Source organism: Scyliorhinus canicula, chromosome 9, assembly GCF_902713615.1.
Source record: "Scyliorhinus canicula chromosome 9, sScyCan1.1, whole genome shotgun sequence".
Lineage (NCBI taxonomy): Eukaryota > Metazoa > Chordata > Chondrichthyes > Carcharhiniformes > Scyliorhinidae > Scyliorhinus > Scyliorhinus canicula.
The window spans coordinates 132005369-132031223 of NC_052154.1; the positions used below are offsets into that span (position 1 = coordinate 132005369).

Sequence of the window (25855 nt, forward strand, 5' to 3'; positions counted from 1 at the left end):
GGTCACCCTCAGCTTCGCCGGATAGACCACGCCAAATCTCTCAATGTTACTGTAGAGTGCTGCCTTTACCCGCCCGAAAGCCGCCCGCCTTCTCGCCAGCTCCACTGTATTATTATTATTATTATAATCCCTGGTATGTTTGAATACCAACTCCTTCCCACTTCACCTCCACCTTCACCTTCACCCAACTCAGGATGTTCTCCTTGACAAGAAACTTATGAAAGCAAATTTTAACTGTTTTTCTTGACTTGTTTGCTTTCGGCTTGGGCCTGAGTAACCGATGAACCCTGTCCAGCTCATATTGGAAGGATTCTTCCCCCTTCCCCAACAACTCTGCCAACATCTTTGCGAAGTACTTAGTCAGCCTCGGACCTCCACCACCTCAGGCAAGCCCACAATTCGTACTTTTTGCCGCCTCTACTGTTCTCTGCATCCTCCACTTTGGCTCTGAGTGCTTTGTTGGCCTCCACCACCCTCCACAGCTTCTAACCCATCGAGGTGAACTGGTCACTGTGCTGTAAGAATGCTTCCTCCACCCCCTTCAACTTCTCTGCTTTCTCCCGCACCTTGGCCGATGTCTTCGACACTCCCGCCATCACCGGGGTAATCGCCTCCTCCACCTATGCCATCAACGCAGCATCATCTCCTTTCACAGCACCTCCATGTTCTTAGTGAACTGCCTATCGAATTCTCCAGCCACCACCTCAGTTAGAGTTTCCACTGTGAGGGACGTGGCCCCACCCAGCAATCCAGCCTGCGTCATTTTTTCCTGCTGTTGGGCTGACCCGTTCACTCAACGGCGAGCTTTCACTCGTCCTCCTCTCTGGGTCTTAAGACGTTCCTCATCTTTCTGATGCTTTCCTGCACCAGCTTGCTCAAAGACTGCTCCTGAAATCGGGCATCAAACTCCAAAAACCAGAGCCTCGAGCAAGAGCTACCCAACCTGCGACTTCCACCTACGTGCCACATCGGAACTCCTGGGTGGGTGAGGCTCTTGATGAACACATGGGTGGGTCCCCCAACTGCAGTCAGCAGAAAAACAGTCTTTTGTTCATCCCCAACGATTGCGTTCGACCCAAAAAAAATTGCACTCAGTCTATGCAGTCATCGGTACCAGCATCGAACTGTTCCAGTTTCCCGATGTGCGGCATCTCACTGTTCGGAGTGGAGGCCTCTGGGCCTGGACAAAGTGGATTGGCAGAATAACACGTGGTGGCTGTGGCAGCTCCATTTCACCGTCATCGCCAGTGTAGAATGTGAATGGGAAGACAACAGGAATGCACGGTTGGGTAGAAATGAACAACAGGTTTAACCTTAACCAATTTCCCTTTAAACAACAAGAAAATAAACATACAGCTCTCAATCCAGCTTAAACAAGTAAGGCCTAAAGTGGTATGTGCATTACAAAACAGGTTCTGGCTTTCAGACTCTGGCTGAATATCTTCAAATGGTAGCTTCAAATGGGTTGTTTCAGTCTTTTCTTTGTCTTCAGAGGCAACTGTTCTGCTTTTAAATATCACTTTTTAAACTATCTTACTGGGAAAGACATCTCCCCTCTTCTGGACAAACAAGTGTTGCCAGAGCAAAGCTTACTTCCTTTCAGCTCTCCCAAAATATTAAACTTCTAATACTTTCAAAATGGCTGTATATCTTTATTTGAAAAACCTTTTATTGGAGGCATTTTCAAAGACATGCATAACAAAGAAGAAAATCAAAAACCACCTGCAGTAACAGCAAACAGCCAGAATATCCTTACAACCCCCCCTCAGAAATATCCCTCCCCCTCCTTCCCCAACTCTGCTCGCAGCCACCACGGCGCTTGGCCGCCCTTTTAACTGTTAAGCCAGACACTCCAGCCCAAACTCAAATGTAAATGTACCCCCCCCCCCCTACACCCACTGCTGATGACTCCTTAAAGTATTCGATGAACAGCTTCTCTACACCTCTATTGGGAACTTGAATTTTCTCAAAGTGCAGGAACTCTGCCAAATTGCTCACCCAAATCCCTGCACGCGGCTGTTCTGAGTCCCGCCAACTCAACAAAATCCTCTCCAGGCTATCAGGGAGGAATAGGAATTGGCCTCTCTCCCCACCTGCGCTCCCAGATCCTCTGACACTCCAAATATTGCCACCTCTGGACTCTGAGTTACTGTTACCCCAAAATCTTCAACATTATATCTGAACATCCTGTGCAAAACACCCCCCGACCTCGGATATGCCCAAAATGTATGAATATGGTTCGCCGGCCTCCACGCACACCACCCACACCCATCTCCACCCTGGAAAGAACCAACTCGTCCTGGACCCCGTCATGTGGGCCCTGTGTGAACTGGACGAGACTTAGCCTTACGCACAACAAGGTCGCATTAACCCTCCGCAAAGCCTCACTCCATACGCCAACCCCCATCGCCCCACCCAGCTCCTCTTTCCACTTACACCTAACCCCCTCCATTCTCTCTCTTCAACAGCTCCCCATATATAGGCTGTGTGTCTTCCTGAGCTCCACCCAGCACTGTCTTCATCTTCTCAAGGTGAAAAAAACAATATCTCTGCAGGCTGAAAATCATTAACTTTCCAGGGACTTCCCCAGTCAAACCACACTAACCCCAGGCTTTTAGCCCTTAAGCTGTCCACTACATTTATAATCCAATTTTCCTAAAATCTTCCAATTGTCACACAAGGCCACATTGTTGCAAGGACAGAGGTAGGGGTAATATGTGCCAGAGGTCCACTTCAGCAGCTCAGTTGGAGCACGATACATCTACATTACCCACAGATGAGCCTCACCGTGGGTGAACGTGAGCCATACCAAATTGAATATAAGGCCCTAAAGGAAAGTTAGGGACTTTTTCAAAATAGTTTGCTAGTTGGGCCCAGTGTTGGGCTGATTTCAAGATATGAGGTGGAAAGTTACTGCTGGAATTCATGGAACAGTCCAGTTTCTTTATTAGAGACAGAAAGAGATCGTCATTCCTTTTTCATTATCAGCATTTGAGCCCAGGACAAAGAGATGAAAGAATAGTAATTTGACAACAGCTATTGTGAATTAGATACTGATGCTGTGAGCAGAAATGTGTTTCCCATTTAGAATATCATGAACCCTGTGTGCCTCTTGAATGGTTCTATTGCCCTGTATTATCCTTGTGCCCATTTTCCATCAGAAAACAAAATAATCATCTTTCTGAGGAGCCAGTCACCCTGACACAGCAATTATTATCCTGTTCCTCAAGTACTTTTTGATAACCGCTTAATTTTCTCTTTTTTTAGGCCAGATGGATTGCTCGGGAACGGCAAATCTTGAACTGGGAGAAGTTGTTTGGAAAGCTGATGGTATGTGATTTTGTAATTTTGTGGAGTATACTCAAGACAGTGAAAGGCCTGAGCAATAATCCAGGTCCAGGAGAAATTTAGGTGTTCCTAAAGTGGAATCCATTACATCAAGTCATCCAGCATCTGAGACAGTTTGGTTCACATTGCTTCATGGTGCAAGTGTAGTGGAGAAGATTGTTACACAAAATAATCTCTGGAGTCAGGTACCGAACAATCATTTATGAGCCAATGTGTTGGGCGAGCACAACTTCAGAGAAAGGCCTCTGAAGCAGACTGTCCGGTTGAGAAATCAAGGGATTTATACTTATACATTGTAGGTCACGTAGGCAAGGCATTATTTACATTTAAATATGGTTCAGCCTTTTACATTAAACAAGTTGCAGGTGGTCATAAGGCAGAGTAAGTATTTTTCATCCTTCTCCCTCTATGCGCCTGCCTCACGGCGTTGGGGACCCGAGTTCGATCCCGACCCCAGATCACTGTCCGTGCGGAGTTTGCACATTCTCACCATGTTTGCATAGGTCTCGCCCCTCAGCACAAAAGATGTGCACGCTAGGTCGATTGGCCACGCTAAATTGCCCCTTAATTGGAAAAAAATAATAATTAGGTACTCTAAATTTATGTTATTTTTTCAAATCCCTCTATGGCTCTTCTCTAATCTCTTCCCTTGTTGCTATCTGACTTGGCCTTGCACTGCCAGCTGTGTCTGCTACTTTAGGTCGTCGGAGTTGCAGAGCTCACCAAAAAAAAACTAGTTACTGAAAAACAAGTTGCTGATCTGGGTCCTGCAGGTGTTTGATTTCTTTGCCAACATCAACATGTTGCTCGATGATGTCTTTACCATGAGTGTGGAATTTTCCTTAACCTTTCTAAAACACTGTATAAGTTCAAAAAAACTCTCTGAGATCCATTAATAGACTATAATTATTGTCTGACCTAATAAATCATTGTAATTAAACCACATTTATTAGTTCCCTTCTTGCACAAATGATTAGTAATTTCATGTAATGTAAGCCTACTTGTGACAATAAAGATTATTATTAATAAACTAAACTGGACATGAACTGTACAGTCTGGTAGTACAGACTAATAAATGTGTAGTGACATTATGCATTGTACAGCCAATAAATATGGAGTGACATGCACTGTACAGGACTGAACAAGCCTTTCCTTTTGATCCTGTAGCAATCCATCTCCTTTCTGTCTGCAGACTACAAAGACTCATGGACGACGGTGGAAGTTTCGAGTAGAATATCTGAAGAGGAAAGACACATTAGTGTAGGCAAAAGCAATCTGACTATCACACGCTGTTGTTACAGGCTACAGTACTATTGTGACATGGAATTTGAGATGTTTTCTTGTTGATGTTACAGCCTAGAATCACAGCGGTTCACAGGGAGTCCAGCTCAGTCTGAGACACGAGATGAACAGATTGATTCAGAGCTGCATGTAGTATCTAAAGAAGCAGTAAGTGGGATTATTTTTAAAAATCTGATAAAACTGAGCTAATTATCATTGTGTTTATTACTACCACCTAATGGGAGGCTGCATCAGATTCCGAACTTGGTGAAGTACACCTCAAATTGAAATTAACAAAATGTTAATTAAAATACATAGTCATGCAACTAGGCCAGACAAACAAGGCTGTTGGTTGATTTCAGGCAAAGTGGTAATAAGAGTCATATTGGTTTCAGTGCCCCTGGTTTAGGGAAGAGAAAATCGCTCAGGGTCCCTGATGTCTCAGTGACCCCTGGAAATGTGATGAAACTTGATACACACATGGTCTCATCACCAGCCCACTTAATTTTCTAAGTTCCCTTGTGTTGTGCCTGGCAGAACTGATCAGTGACAAGATCGTTGAAGGTTCTGGGATGTGTTCCAAAGGGATGGTTCTTATGCAACTCTTCAGAATTCTATCCCTTCGAGTTTCCTCTCTCCCTTTTTTCTCTTCCTTATATTCAGTTGCATCTCTAAATACTTTGGTTTGAGCCCTTTTCTTTTGGTGGCAGGTGCTTTTCCAAGATTCTTGCAGGTTGAACTGTTGGAAGGTGAAAAGAGGGGATGCAAAACTGGGCATGGTCAGGCCAAAGTTCTATCAGTCCAAAGTTGGTAGTTGGACCAAGCTTAATATCCCCATAGCCCAGAGCTTTTAAAGGGTCCATAAACTTGACCTAATAAGGATTTCCCTCCCTGCCCACCCAACATTTCTGAAATTGTAGAGGCTGATCTATATTTGATGTAAATATTATTAATTTACAAGGATTAACCTTTAAATGCTTTTATACTACTTTGTTAAACCTACTTGTATTTCTTTTACTATTTCCCTGCAGTATCTTTTACTATATTCATAAAAGGGATGGTTCCATTGAAGATTGTATGCGAATACAGATAAATGTGTGGATTCAGTGTCTATTAATGTACTGCACCACATTGACAAAAAGGAAACTAGACTCAATTTCGGGTCAGTCTTGAGTTATTCAATCCCAGCCAGGACAGCAACTGGGGAACTAAAATTGACCTGAATTATTTCTTGGCTATTGGCTTATAAAGGAGATAATTAGCCAAGATGTTCATAGCTGATGGCAATCAGCTTACCTAATCTGCTGAAAAAGTGTATGCAGTTGTTGGATGAGTTTTTAAAATTCTTTCATCGAATTTGAGCACCACTGACAAGACCAGCATTTGATGACCATCCCTAATTACCCTTGAAAAGGTGATAGTGAGCTGATTCCTTGAACCACAGCAATCTATCTATTCTAGATACACCCACGGTGCTGATAGGAAGGTAGCTCCAGTTTATTGACCCAGCGACAGTGAAAGAATAGCAATACAGTTTGTAATTATAAAATTGAAAGTGCTTGGAGTGAGCCAAGATGCTTTAGAGAAAAGTCTGGTAGAGGGTATTTTAAATTTCAACGTGAAATTTGTTGGTATGGTATGGTAACCTGAGTGTGCACTGCAAAAGTAAACTGGCCAGAATTGCCAACACGGCAGGTATAATCATTGGTTGACAGCAGACACTGCTCGATAATTTATTTAAGAACGTCGTTGAGAAGAAAGCTCAGGCATCATCGGTGATCCCTCAATTTGAAAGGCTCCCTTTGGGCCAGCGCTGTAGAATGCCTATTGCTGTTCAAGATGTATTTTGTTCCCAGTGCCATAAGCCTACTGAAGAACATAATGTAAATTTAACTTGCTGTTTTTATTTATTTTAACTACAGTTAAGTGCTTTCTTGACAGAGTGCAATGTATTATATTTGTGCGGTATGCATGTATGTTATATATGCACAAATATATGAATATAGGTGTACATGAAATATTCACTGGTCTTAACTAATGACGAAATGATTATATGATTTATTGGAGGTGAAGCCAAAGACAAATTTCCACTTTTGCATGGACAATAAAGTTCCATTCTATTCTAGTTCCAAGTCAGGACAGTTTGTGGCATTCGGGGAGGAAGTGGTGGCATAGTGGTAATATCACTGGAACTAGCATTCCAGAGACACAGGATAATGTTCTGGGGACCTGAGTTTGAATCCCACCATGGCAGGTGGTTATTACAATCCCAGACCAGACGCCAGCAACGGCTAGGATACTGGACTGAAACACCAATATTTTATTTTATTTGTAAGACCGTGCGGAAAGAATGATTCGCTCCAAGAGTGATTACATGAAGAACTAGGGCTCTGGTATTTTTAGAAAAAAACTTTATTATGACTACAATATTAACTTTTTAACTTCACACCCCAAAAGAACGGTTTACAATGACTCCTTAACACTATTACTCAATTTCTTAGCTGTTGCCTCATGCCGCAAAGGACCGGCCCCAGGTCACTGTCCATTTGGAGTTTGCACATTTTTCCCGTGTCTGCATGGGTCTCACCCCCACAACACAAAAGATGTGCAGAGTAGGTCAATTGACTACGCTAAATTGCCCCTTAATTTGAAAAATAAAACAAATAACACTACAACTCAATTTCCCATTCAACAACAATAAAATAAACATACAGCTCACAATCCACCTTACCATGGGAGAATTGTGGACTCTGCATCAGACAGATCAGAATTCAACTCCTCTCTCCAAAGTTTCTCCACCGACTGTCCCTCTCCACAACTTTCTCCAAAAATCTTCCTCTCTCCACAGCTTCTCAAAATGGCTCTCTGCCTTCTTTGGCTCCACCCAGCAATGGCCTCATCTCTCGGAGCTTAAAACAAATTATCTCTGCAGGCTGCAAAGCGCATGAACTCTCCAGCAACTTTTCCAGTCAAGCCACAGGCCATTAGCCTAGACTGAAAAACACATTCTTTGTCAATTTCACAATCTGGCTGCTAAAAACAGCCAAGTCCTGCAAAACAGATTTCTTTAAAAAATAATCATGATGTGGAGATGCCGGCGTTGGACTGGGGTGAGCACAGTAAGAAGTCTTACAACACCAGGTTAAAGTCCAACAGGTTTGTTTCAAACACGAGCTTTCGGAGCACGGCTCCTTCTTCAGGTGAATGCCTGAAGAAGGAGCCGTGCTCCGAAAGCTCGTGTTTGAAACAAACCTGTTGGACTTTAAAAAATAAAGCATTTTCATTGCAGTCAAATACACTCTAACCCCAGGCTTTTAACCCTTACATTGCCCAACACTTCGAATCCAATGTTCCTAAAGCCTTCCAGTTGTCACATGGCAGAATTTGAATTCAATCAATGAAAATCTTGAATTGAAAATCTGATGATGACCATGAATTGATTACTGTAAAAAAAAACTGGAAATGACAATGGCAAACTCAGGCCTGTTGACCCAGCGAAGTCCTCCTAACGTCTGGGGGCTTGTGCTAAAATTGGGACAACTGTCAAACTTCCTGAAGATTTTGTAAGGGCCATTGACTTGACAGATGTTGTAAGGGCCATATTCTGTATGTATGACTATATCAGTCTGCGGGACAGTTGTCCCAATTAAGGCAGCAGTGGATAGGGTTGAGCAGTGTCTAGAGCCTCAAGGTGTCTTGCTGAAAAAATGGAAGAGTCTGTCACCGACCACGAGGACTGGCTGGCCTCAATAGAGGAAGAGCTTTCCTTGATTGCTGGCAGCTTCAAAAAGGTACGAGATAGAGTAGATGAGCTGGGGAATCGTGAGCGGTGGCAGGATTTCCGGAAGGTGGGACTCCTGGAAGAGTTGGAGGGCTCACAACCCTCGGAGTATGTGACACAGGTGCTGTAGAAGCTGGGAGGCAAGAAAGTGTTTAGTCAGCCCCCATCCCCCTGAGATTGACCGCGCATACAAAGCGCTGAGAAGAAAGTCAAAGGCAAGCGAGCAGCCAGGGGTGGCTGTGGTGAAATTGCATCATTTCCTGGACAAGGAAAAAATCCTAAAATGGGCCAGACATGAAGAGCTCGTGAGGGGGGGAGCATAATCAGAATATACCCCGATTGGCGTACGGAACTGGCTAAACTTCGCGCCGAATTCAACAAAGTTAAGGCGGTCCTCCACCAGGAAGGTGTGAGATTTGGAATGCTGTATCCGGCCCATCTGTGGATCACCTTCTGTCAACAGGAATGCGTTTTGGACACCCCGGAGGAGGCGGATAAGTTTCTTCGGGACCAAGGGACTGGAAATTTTAAATACGTTAAAGTGTTGTCGTTCTGTGTCGCTGTGGATTGTGTTGTTAGTTTGATTGCTGTGCATTCTTATACCGTTTATATGTTCCTCTATCTATCATCCTCTCCTGCCTGTTTTTTTGTTTTAATGAGGTAGGTCTGGTGTTCGGGAGTTGGGAGGATGTGGAGAGTGGGATGGGGGTTATTTATTTATTTGGGTTCTTTTTTTTGGGATGAGGTTTGGGTGTTATGGCAGTTTCAGGGAAGTCGCAGGCCTCGTGCGGTAGATTTGTGTTGGTGTGTGGTAGGTTGGAGGGCTCCCCGGTGGTACTGTGCAATATAAACACCCCAAATTGCGACGATGTGGATTTTGTGAGGCGGATTCTGTCCCTGATCCCGGACCTAGATACGCACAGACGCACCCTAGGGGGGACTCCAATAACCTGGAAACGGAGGCGGATTGATCATGCCCTATATCCGGGACGATGTTGACGATGGCTGGGGTGCTGTTTGAGATTCATGCAACTTATGGGCGACGTGGATCGTGGCGCTTTGGGAGGCCTAGGGCAAGGGAGTTTTCTTTCTTTCTTTTCACACGTTCACAAGTGTTATTCTTGAATAGATTATTTTGTTTTAGATAAGATGTTGATTCCTAGAGTTGTGGGAACAGAGTACTCAGCGATTTTGGCATCTGACCACGCCCCTCACTGGGTGACCTGCGGGCAGAAAAAACAACCCCTTACAAACCCCAGTGGAGATTGATCTTCTTGCGGACAAGGGAATATGTGAAAGGTTGGAAGGCACCATTTGTCATTATATGGATCAAAGCAACACTGGCGAGGTCTCCTCCCGGGTCCTGTGGGAGGCACTGAAGGCTGTGGTTAGGGGAGAACTCATTTCGATCCGGGCGCACTGACTAAAGGTGGAGTGAGGAGCAAACAAGATTGGTGGAAGCGATCTTAGCAGTCAATCGCAGTTACCTGGAATTACATAACGAGGCACTGTTGAAGGAGCACCAGAGGCTCCAGATGGAGTTTAATTTGGTCATCTCTGATAAGGTGGTGAGACAACTGCGCAGAGCTAGGTGGTTCATGTACGAAAATAGGGAGAAGTCTGGTGGGATGCTCGCCCACCAACTGAGGAAGCAAACGGCTGCTAGGGAAATGGGTAGGCTTGGGAGCGAAGGGGACGATGTGGTTCTGGACCCAGCAGGGATTGATACAATTTTTGAGTCCTTCTATCAGAGGCTATATCAATCAGAACCGCTGCCAGTGGACGAGCTGAGATGAAGATTCTTGGATGGGTTGGAGTTTCTGAGGGTGGGTCAGGTGAGGGTGCAGGGGTTGGGGGCCCCGGTGGGTCTGCAGGAGGGGCTGGGATGTGTTAGTTTGATGCAGTCAGGGGAGGCCCCGAGCCCAGCCTGATTCCCAGCCAAATTTTATAAATGTTTTGATACGTTGCTGGGTCCATTAATAGTACGGATGTACAATGAAGTGCTGGAGAGGGTCTCGCTCCCCCCTACATTATCTCAGGCTTCCATTTTCTTCAATCAAAAAAAGGACAAAGATCCTGAGCAATGTGGATCGTATCAGCTATTTTACTCTTAAATGTAGATGCAAAGCTTCTGGCTAAGATCTTGGCTACCTGTCTTGAGGGATATGTACTGGATGTGGTTGGAGAGGACCAAACCGAGTTTGTAAAAGGCCGATTGTTAGCGACCAATATATGGAGATTCCTGGACGTAATTATGATGCCCGTAGGAGGAAGTGAGGCAGAGATTGTGGTATCAATGGATGCTGAGAAGGCATTTGATCGAGTGGAATGGGCGTAGCTATTTGATATTTTGGACTGACTTGGGTTCGGGCAGGGATTCGTGGACTGGTTTAAGCTGTTGTACAAAGCCCCGTAAGCAAACATCCCCACTAAATGGGTTAACTCTGAATATTTCACTTTGCAGCACAGGACGAGACAGGGGTGCCCACTCTCTCCTCTGCTATTTGCCCTTGCGATCGAGCCAAGGGCAATGGCTCTTTGGGGTCTGGAGAGTGGAGGGGTATTGAGCAGGGAGAAGTGGAGTTCGGCTCTCTTTGTATGCGGGTGATCTCCAATTGTGTACGTTTCCAATCCTATAACGTTATTTGATGAGATTCTGGGGATTTTGACTGAGTTTAACTCCTTTTCCGGATGCAAACGTAATACGGTAAAGAGTGAGATGTTTCTGTTTGGCTCCGCAAGACAGCAGTGGTGTTTGAGTGCTCTCCCACTTTGCCTCGTTAGAAAGAGCTTTTGCTATTTGGGGATTCAGGTGGCACAGGATTGGGCCCAGCTTCACAAGCTAAATCTGGCAAGCTTAATAGAGGGGATGAAAGAGGAGTTTAAAAGATTGGACAGATTGCCGTTATCTTTGTCCAGGAGAGTCCAGACAATAACGATGGTGATGCTGTCAAGGTTCCTTTTTGCATTCCAGAATCTACCAATCTTTGTGCCCAAATCTTTTTTCAGAAAGATCAATAGGCGTGTTCTGGGCTTTGTGTGGGAGGGGAGGGTTCCCCGTATTAAAAGAGTTTGTCTGGAGAGGAGTAGACAGGGTGTGATGGTCTGGCCCTCTCCAATTTTCAAAATTACTAATATTGTCATGGTCCGAAGATGGATGTTGGATGAAGGGTCGGTATGGTGTAGGGTGGAGGAGGCCACGTGTAGAGAGACCTCCTTAAGGGCATTGGCCTCGGCTCCTCTTCCATTTTCGGCAAGTAGGTACCTATTAAATCCTATGATAGTTTCCACTCTGCGGGTGTGGAACCAATGTCGGTTACATTTTGGCCTGGAGGGCATGTACAGAAAGACCCCAATTAGTGGTAACCATAGATTTGTCCGTGTTATTCCTTGTGTCTGAATAAAGCTCGTAGTCTTACAGTTGAAGTAGATGTTTTATTTGTATAGGTTGTTTTCTCCAGCGCTTATACTATGTTACATCTGAGCTGCCTGTCTGTGCCCTGCTCACCAGCTGCCGTTCCTGTGAAGAGTGCCCTCTGACTTCCTGTCTGTCTGTATTTATACATCTCCCGTGCTCCCTCTATGAGTGCTTAGTTGTATTGCATTTACATTGACCCGATAGGCACATCACTACATCCCCCTGTTTTCTTTTACATATATTCTGTACAGTGTTAAAGAAAATTGTACAAAACAGCGAGATTAATTCTGATATGTATATCTGTACAAGTGGTGATGATATTGGTTGTTATACAAAGCCAATTAATATTTATGCATCCAATCTTAATTTAAAAAATTATGAGTCCAAACTTTATGAATTTGTTTGGTTGAATTTTTTGTTGTTGTTGACGTGGTGATATTGATATTGTAACTTCTTCATGAATGTCGTCAGTGTTCTTGTGTTTTAAGTAACCAGCAAGTTATCACGAGGTGTTCGAATGGTTGAACCACTGATGTTGACTGACACAGACTTTTTTCTGTGCTTGTGGTATCGTTTTGGGGTGTCAACTGCCTTGAAAGCTGGTGTGCTTGTTTGTTCTGGAGCAAATGAGAATTTGTGAGATTCGTTGTCATGCCATGGTATGTTTGTACTCTTGTCGTTGTTTTGGAGTGTGCTGTGGCATTGTCCTTTGTGTGCAGAGTAGTACCATGTTGTAAAGGTCGTTGTTTCATTGTTGTTGTTTTTGTTGTTCCTGTCTGTGGTTGTTTTCGTTCTTTTTTTTGTTTTTGTCGCGCTTGTTGTTGTCTTTGTTATGCTTGTTGTTTTTGTTGCTGTTCTTGTTTTTGTTGTTGTTCTTGTTGTGCTTCTTGTTGTTTTTGTTGTTGTTCTTGTTGTGCTCCTTGTGGTTTTTGTTGTTCTTGTTGCGCTCAATGACTGTTCTGTGTGGATAATTTGAGTAATTCTCAAAGTTATTGGTGTCAGTGTCCTTTGTGGTATCTGATGTTTCATTGAGCGATTGTGAGAATGATTTGATGTTGTATTGGTCTTGGTGACATCGTCATTTGTGGTGGATTTGATTCCTCTTCTTCGCTTCCTTTGGTGCTCCTCTTCTGGAGTCATTTCCGGTTCATTTGAATCATCTTTGGTTTCTTGGTGCCCCTCTTCTGGAGTCAAAATCTTCAAGATTTCATGTTCTTGTGGGTAGTTTAGAGTGGATGAGGTTTCAGTTGACGTAGTTTCTCTGGACTCATGAGTAGCCATACTCTGATTGTTGAGTGCTTCTGTACAGACGAGCTGAGATCTGTCAGTCTCGCTGTGATCCTGCACATTCTGTATGTTGATTGTGATCACATTGTCACTGTTTTCACATACAGTGAGTAGACTTGCATTGTCTTCTTGTTGATTATGTGAGCTGGGTAGACTTTCATAGTCTGCTTCTGGTTGCTCAGATATGTTGGGTAGATCTTCATGGTCTTCTTCATGCATGGCGTTCACTATGGAGTCTTTAATTGCTTCCATTTTGGAGTCTGTCAACAAACTCTCTGTGCAGGCTTGCGGCGCTCTCTCTCTGGAGTTTTTCATCGCTCTGTATGTGGAGTTGTGCAGTGTTCTCTCTGTGGAGTCGATCTGTGCTCTCTCAACGGAGTCGGTCAGTACTTTCTGTGTGGCGTTGTGTTCTTCTTGGGTATTTGACAGGTTGCCGTCATCCAATGTATTGAAGATCTGCCATTGCATCATGGTGTTGGATTCATCGACCATGAGTAGAGTCGTGTTGAGCTCTGCAACCGTGTTGCTGATGGTATGATTAGCATTTCCGAATAACTCAGCTATGTCTGAGTAGTATTTTTCGATAAACAATATTCTGGTTTTGTCCAAAATTGGTGGGGTTCTGGGAGGGTGTTACGGATGTATTGTCTCAAGTGGTGGAAATGGTAGTCACGCCTTCTCCATGGGTAGCTATTTTTGGAGTGTCTGAGGATCCGGGTGTCTTGGTGGGAAACGAGGCTGTTGTCGTGGCTTTCGCTTCCCTATTAACTCGAAGGAGAAATGGCGTTCCTCCGATCCTCCCAAGTCCGGGTCATGGCTGCGGGACCTTGCTGAGTTTCTTCATTTGGAGGTAATTAAGTTAGCCATTGGAGTTACGGATGAGGGGTTCTTCGTGAGTTGGAAGATGTTCATCAACCTTTTCAAGAGCTATTAAAACATCAGCGGGAGGAGGAGGGGGGGGGGGGGGGGGGGGGGTTGCCATTGTTGTTTCCGGTACCTTGATTAATGCTAGGTGATCTATCTGATTTTATTATTTAACAACTTTTTTGTAGCAGTTTGGTACAGCTGAATGGCTTGCTAATTCAGAAGGCAATTAAGAATCAACCATATTGCTTTGGGTCTGGAGTCATAGGTAAGCCAGACCAGATAAGAACAGCAGGACTGCCTTAGCTGAAGGATACCAGTGAACTAGGTGGGCTTTTATGACCATTTTCATGGGCCAAGATTTTCCGGTTTTGGGATTGCTGGAGACTGGACGTACTCCCCAAGATGCACAATGGGACCCTATGGTAGCCCCTTTGCATTCCCTCTGTGGCAATTGTCCAGGAAGTTTGAACTTCCAATAGTCAATTTCCCTGTTTCCTGGGGCCCTCCAAAAGAGTCTCCAACTTTGAATTAGAACCAGAGACTTTGTTCAGCTCTGACTTATTTACTTGAGTAGTTACAATAGTATTGAATAGTTGAATGTTGGATGTTGTGTTCTGTGGCTCCCTGATCATGAAGGCACACATAGAGTATGAGGATGTGATTGTTAGAAGTATTTATTCGTGACACGCAAGATGGTAACCATACAATTCTATGTACAAACAATTATGTCTATGTTTGTGAAGCTAAGGAGAGATGTGACTGTCCTGTTGTCCATCCTACTACTAAGTGCCCCAGTCTCGTCCGTCCCCCGGTGTATATATAATTGTCTGTATGGGTGTTCTGTTCCACCGGTCATGACTGTCACGATATGCATTGATCAATGGCAATGTACACTTGTTATATACAAATATATACATCGGTACAACTCGTTACAGTTATACATAGTATGCCTATGTGCATATCTCCACATTGGATTGACAAATTCGAACTCCTCAGTTACTACAGAACTGTCTCTTTAATCACTTATGTTGCCTCCACTCGGAATGCGAGGTTCCGACGCTGATCAAAAGATTTGTGGTATGGTCACCATTACTGGACTAAGTTTTAACTCCAGATTTTTTATTATTTAATTGAATTTAAATTCCACCAGTTGCCAGAGTGGGTTTTGAACATCTGGTCTCAGAGCACTAGTCAGGGCCTCTGGATCACAAGTCTAAATAGATTACTACTGTGCCATCATCCCCTAGGTATCAGGTTTGGCTGTGACATTCCTTTCACAGTCAAGCACTGCCAGCGCTCATCATCCTGGTTTGTGCATCAGACATTGTAGTTTGATGAAATAACAATGGTAATTGGTTCTACAATATAAGAGGAGTAATGAAAATTGAAGAAAAACTATTAAATGAACATTATAATTAAAGTGTGGAATAAAGTTTAAAGACCAGCAAGAGATAACATTTTCAGTTGACTCGGCAAGCTGGCACCATGATTTCAGTATTTGTAAAGCATCCAGTCATCTTTTCTGTCACAGACATCCAGAAAAAAGCATCCTCTATGCATCGAATATACTGCAGAGTTTGTTATGTATAATGAATATGCAGATTGACATTTCTCCCTCTGTAGGAATCTCGACAGAGCCTGATTAGCAGTGAGAATCAAGACACTGAACCAGAGGATCAAGACACTGAACCAGAGGAAAGAAATGAAGATGAGGAAGAGGAGAAGGATGACAGTGATTTGGAGGAAGCTGAGGTCCCAATGGACAAAGTAAGTAAAATTTTCAGACCGTAAAGCGGTTGTAGTCTCTTCGTATATTGAGCAAAATGTTTTTTAAAAACTTACATTAATATAGCTTCTTTCACAACTTCATGATGTTTAAAATGTTTCACAGCTGATGAAATGCTTTTGAAGGAAAATCTCAGTTGTAAGAATACAGAGCAGCCAATTTGCAAGTTCCGACAATAAGAAAAACAACCAGTTAATCTGTTTTATTAAAGTTGGTTGAGGGATTAATATTGACCAGAGCACTGTAGAATTCTCTACTCTTTGAGTTGTATACCTTCGGGACAATAAAACCTTGGCTTAATGTCCCATTCGAAAAGCAGTACCTTCACCGATCTCCATGGGGACCTTTTAATGTAACTTTGAGACAGAGGCACCTTTAATGCACCTTTAATGTACATAGTGGTTATCACTGTGGCTTCACAGCGCCAAGGTCCCAGGTTCGATTCCCGGCTTGGGTCACTATGCGGAGTCTACACGTTCTTCCCATATCTGCATCGGTTTCCTCCGGGTGCTGCCCTGGCTTTCATCGCACGAGCCCCGAAAGACGTGTTGTTAGGTAATTTGGATATTCTGAATTCTCCTTCTGTTAAAAATGGACAATTGGAGGCTTTTTCCCAGGGTAGAGGGGTCAATTACTAGGGGGCATAGGTTTAAGGTGAGAGAGGCAAGGTTTAGAGGAGATGTACGAGGCAAGTTTTTTTACACAGAGGATAGTGGGTGCCTGGAATTTGCTGCCGGAGAAGGTGGTGGAAGCAGGTAGTGACGTTTAAGGGGCGTCTTGACAAGTACATGAATAGGATGAGAACAGAGGGATACGGACCCCGGACGTATAGAAGCTCATCCGGGCCACTGTCATGTGAGCCCGGTGAACGACCTTAAACTGTATCAGGCTAAGGCTGGCACATGTTGTGGACGTGTTGACTCTATTCAACACGTCTGCCCAGAGACCATCCTCTATCTCTCCTCCCAATTCCTCCTCCCACTTGCGCTTCAGCTCCTCAGTCTGCATCTCCTCTGACCCCATGAGTTCCTTATAGATGTCAGAGACTTTACCTTCACCCACCCACACTCTGGAAACTACCCTATCCTGTATCCCCTTGGTGGTAGGAGCGGGAAGGTTGAGACCTGAACACATAGGAAGTCCCGCACCTGCAGGTACCTAAATTTGTTTCCCCTTGCCAATCCAAATTTTTCCTCCAGCTCCCTCAAGCTAGGAAAGCTCCCGTCTATAACATATCCCCCATCCTCTCAATCCCTGCTCTCTGCCATCTCCGAAACCCCCTGTCCATACTTCCCGGGGCAAATCGGTGATTATTACAAATTGGAGATCAGACCGATGCTCCCTCCGCTCCCACATGTTTCCTCCATTGCCCCCAGACTCTCAGGGCTGCCACCACCACAGGGCTGGTGGAGTACCGTGCCGGCGGGAACGGCAGAGGCGCCGTTATCAATGCCCCCGAGCTGGTGCCTTTACACAAAGCTGCCTCCATACGCTCCCATGCCGAGCGCCCCCCCCACTACCCACTTCCTGATCATGGCTATATTCGCCGCCCAATAGTAGTTATTGAAGTTTGACAGCCCCAGCCCGCCTTCTCCCCGGCTCCGCTCAAGCATCCCCTTTTTTACTCGCGGGGTCTTGCCCGCCCATACAAAGCCAGTAATCACTTTGTTGACCTGTTTAAAAAAGGCCGTGGAATAAAGATGGGGAGACACTGAAACACAAACAGGAATCTCGGGAGGACCATCATCTTCACCGTCTGTACCCTCCCAGCGAGTGACAACGGGAGCGCGTCCACCTTCGGAAATCGTCCTTCATTTGGTCCACTAGTCAGACCAGATTTAGTTTGTGCAGCCTTTCCCATTCCCACGCCACTTGGATGCCTAGATACCGAAAGCTTCCCCCTACCACTCTAAATGCCAGTTCCCCCAGTCGCCTCTCCTGTCACCTCGCCGGGACCGCAACCATCTCACTTTTCCCCGTATTTTGTTTATACCCCGAAAAACGGCCAAATTCCCGCAGAGTCCTCATGATTTCTTCCATCCCCTCTGCTGGGTCCAATATATACAGAAGCTGGTCGTCTGCATAAAGCGACACTGTGTTCCACCCGCTCCCGGACCAGCCCCTTCCAGCCCCTTGAAGCTCTCAGTGAAATTGCCAATGGCTCTATGGCAAATCGAACAACAGTGTGGAGAGGGGGCATCCCTGTCTCGTCCCCTGATGCAGCCTAAAATAGTCCGATGTTGTCCTATTCGTCCGTATGCTCGCCACAGAAGCCTGATACAGCAACCTGACCCAGTCAATAAAGCCCCGCCCAAATCCGAACCATCCCAGTACCTCCCACAGATATTCCCATTCTACTCGATCAAAGGCCTTCTCTGCGTCCATTGTGCCCACTACCTCCACCTCCCTACCTTCCGGGGTAATCATGACCACGTTTAACAGCCTTCTTACATTGGCCACCAACTGTCTACCCTTAACAAACCCCGTCTGGTCCTCCCCAATAACGCCGAGAACACAATCCTCAATCCTAGAGGACAATATTTTGGCCAGCAGTTTGGTGTCCACATTCAATAGGGATATCGGCCTGTAGGACCCACACAGCACCAGGTCCTTATCCCGCTTCAGGATCAGCAAAATCGTGGCCTGTGACATCGTCAGGGGAAACACCCCTTTCTCTCTTGCCTCATTGAATGTCCTCATCCACAGCGGCCCCAATATCCCAGAGAACTTTTTACAGAACTCCACTGGGTACCCGTCCGGCCCCGGGGCTTTACCCGACTGCATGGCCTTCAACCCCTCCGCTATCTCTTCTATCCTGATCGGGGCCCCCAGCCCTTCTACCAGCTCCCCCCCCATCTTTGGGAAATTCAATCCCCCTAGGAAGTGCCTCATCCCCTCTGGCCCCGGTGGGGGTTCCGACCCATACAACCTACTATAAAACTCCTTAAATGCCTTATTCACCCCTGCTGAGTGTCCAACCAGGTTCCTGTCTCCATCCTTTATTTTCCCTATCTCCCTAAGCTGCTGTGCAAGCATTCTGCTGGCCTTCTCCCCATGCTCATAAATCGCCCCCCTCGCCTTTCTCAGCTGCTCTACCGCCCTCCCTGTGGTTAACAAGCTGAATTCCACCTGTAGCCTCCGCCGTTCCCTTAAAAGTCCTGCCTCTAGGGTCTCCACATACCTCCTGTCGACCTGTAGTATCTCCTTTACCAGTCGGTCCGTCTCTGCCCTGTCAACCTTCTCCCTGTGGGCTCGTATCGAGATCAGCTCCCCTCTGACCACCGCCTTCAATGCCTCCCAGACCACCGCTGCCGAAATTTCCACCATGTCATTGACCTCCAGATATTCTGAATACATTTCCTCAACCGCCCGCAACCTCCTCATCTTCTAAAAGCCCCACGTCTAACCTCCAGTGTGGGCGCTGGTTACCGTCTTGACTAACCTGTGGTTCAACCCAAAGTGGGGCATGGTCTGAGATTGTGATCGCCGAGTACCCCGTATCCACCACCCCCGTCAGTAGAGCCCTGCTCAGATTAAAGAAATTAATCCGTGAATACACTTTATGAACGTGCGAGTAGGAGGAGAACTCCTTAACCCTCGGCTGCCCAAATCTCAATGGGACCACACCCCTCCATTTGCTCAATGAACCCTTTTAGTTCCTTTGCCATTGCTGGCACCCTGCCCGTTTTTGAGCTTGACCGGTCTAAACCAGGGTCAATAACTGTGTTGCAAGTCCCCTTCCATGACCAGTTTATGCGAATCCAAGTCCGGTATACTCCCTCGCATCCTCCTTATAAACTCCACATCGTCCCAATTTGACGCATACACATTTACTAGTACACCTGCACCCCACCAATTTCCCACTGACCATAATGCACTGGCCTCCCACATCCAAAACTATTCTTCCCACCTCAAACACCATTCATTTGTTGTTCAGGATCGTGACTCCTCTAAGTCTTAGAGTCCAGTCCCGAGTGAAAAACCTGTTTGGCCCAACATTTCCTTTATCTAATCTGGTCAGCTACTCTGAGGTGTGTCTCCTGCAGCATTACCACGTCCGCCTTCAGTCCTCTCAAATGTGCGAACACACGTGCCCTCTTGACCTGCCCATTTAGCCCTCATACATTCCAGGTGATCAGTCTAGTTGGGGGCTCATCGCTCCCCCCTTTGCCGATCAATCATCCACTCTCTTGGGCCAGCCTCCAGCCCGCGCCCCATGCCTCCACCGGCCCGCCTCCAGGCAGCCTCCGCCCCGACCTCCTCTCTGTCCCTCAGCAAAAGTCCCTCCCTCGTCAGCAGAACATTTCTACCCATCCCCCTAGCAACAGCACAATGTAAATCAACCCCTTTGATAATCCTAACATCTGCTCACCCCCCACTATGCTTCCGTGAGCTAGCCCGCCCAGCTAGCTTGGTGGCCCTCTCCCCTGGCACCAGACATTCTCCCACCTATTGTTTCCCCCCCCCCCCCAACTCCACTCATACATACATATTCAAATGAAAAACAATCTCAATACAATTGCCCGACAGAGAAAAAAAACCCCAGCGAGCCAAAGAAATGATCAAGCAAAAGATCCAGTATCTAGGCAAACACACCTCCATCCTCCAACAGTGCAAATGTAAACTTTAACTCACTCAGCACTGCAACTGGCCCCAAATCAATAGCACAATTGCTTCACAGCTCCAGGGTCCCAGATTCGATTCCGGCTTGGGTCACTGTCTGTGTGGAGTCTGCACATCCTTCCCGTGTGTGCGTGGGTTTCCTCCGGGTGCTCTGGTTTCCTCCCACAGTCCAAAGATGTGCTGGTTGGGTGGATTTGCCATGATAAATTGCCCTTAGTGTCCAAAATTGTATGATAATCTATGGTTAACCTGAGGCAAAAAGTTCGGCACAACATCGTGGGCCGAAGGGCCTGTTCTGTGCTGTATTTCACAAAAAAAATTACAAATAACGTCTGCAAAACGAAAAACGAGAAACTTTTTTAAACATGCACGTTGCAGCAAAGTTCGAAGTTCTCAGTCTGCCACCAGTCCTTTTCTTTTAACGAAGTCCAGCGCTTCCTCAGGCGACTCGAAATAAAAATGTTGCTCCTCGTATGTGACCCAGAAACAGGCCAGATACAACAGCCCAAACATTTCTTTAAAAGGGTCGACCTTATCTGATTAAATCCCACTCTTCTCCTGGCCACCTCCGCACTCAGGTCCTGATAGATCCGCAGGATACTGTTGTTCCATTTACAGCTCCGTGTCTGCTTGGCCCACTATAAAATATGCTCCTTATCAACATACCTGTGGAATCTCACCACCATTGTCCTCGGGGGGGTCTCCCATTCGCGGCTTCCTCGGAGGGGGGGGGTCTCCCATTCGCGGCTTCCTCGCGAGCGCTCTGAGAGCCCTGTCAACCTCCAAGTGTCGGGAGAATGCCCCAGCAGCTTCTCAAGCATGCCCGCTATGTATGTCCCAGCGTCCGCTCCTTTGGACCCCTCCGGGAGCCCAACGATCCTCAAGTTCTGCCGGCGGAACCTATTCTCTAGGTCCTCCACCTTCTCCAGGAGCCTATTCTGCTGGTCTCTCAGCGTCCCCACCTCCAACTCCACCGCAGTTTGATGTTCCTCCTGGTCAGCCAGCGCCTTCTCTATTTTCTGGATCGCCCGATCTTGGGCATCCAATCTAAGCTCCAGCCACGCAATTGCCTCTTTCATCGAGTCCAAGCAGTCCTGCTTCTGCTTGGCGAAGCCCTCCTGGATAACTTGCATCAGCTGCTCCATTGACCGCTGGGTTGACAAGCCAGAGCTGCGGTCGTCCGCCATGCTGTCTCCCGCACAGCTTCAGCCCAAGCCTTCTCTGTTCTTCTGTTTCTGCCTTTGCGAGCACTTCTAGTCCTCCTCTCCATGCACCGATGTGGGAATCCAGTGCACAATTGCCTCTGTCATTGATTTTTCAAATCAAGTCCAGTAGAAAAACGGGGGAAAAGGTCCAAAAGTCCAACCCGAGCGGGAGCCACCAAATGTGCGACTTAATCCTTCATAGCCGCCACCGGAACTGCAGTGCTACATTTCTGCTAGATCATAGCGCACCTGGCACCACAGCGGGAGGGGGAGGTCACCCGCTCCGGGTGGCCATCAAAATGATGGTCGCCCTGAACTTTTACACCATGGGGTCCTTCCAGGCACCGAGGGGAGACCTGTCCGGGATCTCACAGAGCTCGGTGCACCGTGCATCCGCGCCATCACGGAGGCCCTGTACGCCCAGTCAGCAGAATACATCCATTTCAATGTGAACCAGGCCCACCAGGATGCCCGGACAGCAGGGTGCGCCACCGTCGCCAACATGCCCCGGGTTCAGGGGGTTATTGATGGGATGCATATTGCTCGATGAGCACCTGCAGATGACACAAAACGAAAGGGGTTCCATTCGATGAACGTGCAGTTGTGATATCATTAGCTGCGCATCATGCACATCTGCACCTGATACCCGGGCAGTGTGCACGATGCCTTCACCCTGGCACACTCTACGATTCCTGGCCTCTTCGAGATGCCCCCCTGGCTGGTGGGTTGGCGCCTGGGCGACGGGTGTTATCCACTGCAGTCGTGGCTGGTGACGCCACGGGGGGGAGGGGGGGGGCAGAGTCCAAGGTGCTGTGGTGTTCTGGCATCTCCCCTGCGGGAGTCACTGGCGCGGAGGTCACCGGTACGGGCCCTGTCACCACCTCCTCCCTCGGGGTGCCCAATGGCCCCGTGTTACTCCATGGGACAAGGGTGCGAGCGAAGCTATCCCCTGATGCTGCCAGTCCTGGATGCCTGCTCTGGTCTCGACCAGGGTTTGCATGCTCACAGCCATGGAGCACAGGGAGTGGCCGATATCTGTCTGGGACTGCGCCACATCAAGCTGTGACCGTGCCACCACCTTCTGGGACTGTGCCACATCAGCCAGTGACTGTGCCATCCCCCACTGGGACTGAAACACCTCCCTCTGTGTCTCCACCACGTTGGCCAGTGCCTGGGCAATGCCGTTGACATTCTCAGCCATGGCCTGCTGTGACTGGGCCACGCTCAGAAGCGCTGCTGCAACGTCCAAGTGGCTCTGGCACATGGCTGCCTGTGAGAGGGCAGACGGTCCTGGTCCTCAGCCAATGCCTAGACAGAGTGCCCAGGCTTTGGACATGCTGATCCAGAGCCAAAGCCCTCGCCCCCAATGGCGGTATTGGCCTGGGTGCCATGCATTTTTGGCACCACCTCCTGCTCCTGCACGCGGTTGGACTCCTCGAACTGCACCTGAAGGTTCTGGATGGTTGCTGACAATCCCTCATGTAGACCCTGGCTCTCCGACTGCATCTCCACAATTGATGGGACTGTCTGATCCAGAAGCCCGAGACCCATCTGGATGGCAGCTAGTTCCTTGGGTCAGCCTGCCCTCTGACCGTCCGCCCCCTCAAGAGTTCCTATCTCCACATGATGTACCGAAGCAGCTGTGTAGTGAGCACCAGAGGGTGTTCCAAGAGCCTCTTCACTAAAAGTACCCAACCTAGGTGAGTGTCTCTGGGATGGTAGAGGGTGTTGGAGATAGCTGTGACGGGAAATCAGTGTCATCCCCGGTCTCGAGCTCTGGAGTGTCTTGGTTCACAGGCGTAACATGGCTCCCATCCATGTCGCTGTTCTCATCGCTGGTCGGCACATGGGGTGACTCAGGGGCGACTCAGGTTGTGTCACTGGCTGGGTGTTGGGGACACCAGAAGGGCCTGCCCCATCACCAGTAGGTCCTGCTAGACATAAGACAAGATGCATGATTAAAGCACGGGCCAGTGGGGAGTGGGGTGAGGGTGGTGTGGGGTGAAGATGAGGGTGGAGGGTGGTGGGGGGGGGGGGGGGGGGTGTTGGGGGGATTTCACCCCTTGTCAACAACCTGAACTGGGAAGTGCATGAATGGACATTGAGAGACAAGAGGATTGGCTTGTCACAATCACTTGGCTTGTCAACATCACTCTACATTTACAGAGTGTAGGGAGCAAGGGTTTAGAGAACCCCGAAGTGTATCATGGAGTTCACCTGACCCACGAGTTTTACTAGATTGTGGTATGGGGAACACACGGCACAATCTACATGTGTGGTGCAGCAGAAATGTTAAAGTAATTTTTAAAGAAAAACAATGTTTATTCTATATCCTCAGTTAACATTTTTAAAACATACAGTGAACATCTTAGCAACCATCAATTCAAATACACCCCACAAAGAATACAACACTCTAAGTAATCCTTAAACTTTCCTTTCAACAGCCATAAGACAAAAATCCTTTTTATAGCAGCACATCAGGTTTAAATTCTCTACTGAGAGCAGTTATCACTCTGAATTCACCAAATGATCTAGAGATAGTCTTTAGATGGCAGAGAGATCAAAATTACATCTTCTTTGGCTGGCTTCAGCTCCAACACTAAAACGAAACCAAAAAACACAAACACACCCAAGCTTTTCCTCAAAGTGACTAAAAAGCAAAGCCAGAGCTCAGCTCCACCCACACTCTGACATCACTGCAGCCACTTGAGCAGACAAACATTTCTTAAAGTGACATTCCGATGACAGAAACTGCTCGTATCATGCAGGCAATACGTATGCAGGACTGGCAGAATTCTGGTCAGGAATGTTATCCCACCAAACCCATCTCTTTATTGATGTCAGGACAGAAGGAGTGGATGCAACAATTTTCATTGATCAATAAAAAGCACCAGAGATCTATCAGAATTGGGTCCTGTGACAAAATATAGCCTCCTATTTAGAGTATTTTGCCACCCCAGGTCCAGGAATTCTGACGATCTGTCTTTGTAAAATAATACAGCAACTTGTATTATTTAATGCAGTCAACCTTTAAATTACATATATTTCTGTCTTTTCAAGTCATGTCACCAAAACTAAAATGTTATGTAGAAATTGTACTGTTTGAGGTAGAATGCAGCACTCCTTCCATCACAGTGGTCACCTATGGTTAAATCAATATAGTTTAATCAAATCAAAATAACTTCATATCATTCATGCACTTATCCCAACAGTAAAGCAGAACTGAAGTTGTTGGACTAAAGATGTATTTCTGTGCTCACCCTGACATTAACATTCTCGTTCATCTCTGTATTTCCTTTTACCAGCCTTACTCTTGTTCGCCTTTCTCTGCAGTTTCCATTGAAGGGCGAGGGTGCCCTTTTAAAGAAGGACACCACTGATGGAGAAGCACAGACTGAAGGACAGACAGAGGAGCAGGGAACCTGGACGGGTGACCTTCTCTACCAAAGGTAAAATGCTCCTTTAGTGTCTGTACAGAAAGAGCGATTAACCTGTTAGTAATCGTGGAACTTCCACATGCATTTTTTAAACTTTTATCCAGCTAAATTTAAAAAATAAATACATTTAGAGTACTCAATTATTTTTTTCCAATTAAGGGACAATTTAGTGTGGCCAATCCACCTATCCTGCACATCTTTGGGTGAGACCTATGCAGACACGGGGAGAATGTGCAAACTCCACACGGACAGTGACGGAGTGCGTGAATCGATCTACCTTGATCCATGTTCCATATGAACGAGACTGTAGTAGAAGTGAGGTCTTAAAATTAACCTTTTGCCCTTCAAAGATTCACATTCCATTCTAAAGATATCAGGGCAGCACGGTGGCACAGTGGTTAGCACTGCTGCCTCACAGTGCCAGGGACCCGGGTTTAATTCCAGCCTCGGGCGACTGTGTGGAGTTTGTACTTTCTCCCTGTGTCTGCGTGGGTTTCCTCCAGGTGCTCCGGTTTCCTACCTCGGTCCAAAGATGTGGGTGGATTGGCCATGCTAAATTGCTCCTTTAGTGTCCAAAAAGGTTCGGTGGGGTTACTGGGTTATAGGGATAAGATTGGGCTGTTACTCTTTCCAAGGGTCGGTGCAGACTCGATGGGCCAAAAGGCATCCTTCTGTACTGTAGAGGTTCTATGAATCTCAATTTTAATGGACATGTGCACCATTCTAAAGAGTTGTAAATGGTTCTACTCATAATGGATTTATAATTGACCAGTGGAGAAGACCTTAATTTCCTTTTGCCTAATTTCTAATGAGCGAATGTTT

General features: G+C 46.6%; 1 protein-coding gene across 2 annotated transcripts in view; it reads left to right on the forward strand.

Annotated features, from left to right (window-relative positions):
* Positions 1–25855, forward strand: part of LOC119971703 — a 157250-nt gene that overhangs the window by 68952 nt on the left and 62443 nt on the right. For both annotated transcript variants that reach the window (XM_038807611.1, XM_038807612.1), the window contains 5 exons: positions 3268–3330; positions 4541–4608; positions 4704–4797; positions 15606–15749; positions 24930–25045. In XM_038807611.1, coding sequence (XP_038663539.1) covers positions 3268–3330; positions 4541–4608; positions 4704–4797; positions 15606–15749; positions 24930–25045 — 485 coding nt within the window. The remainder of the gene's footprint in view (positions 1–3267; positions 3331–4540; positions 4609–4703; positions 4798–15605; positions 15750–24929; positions 25046–25855) is intronic.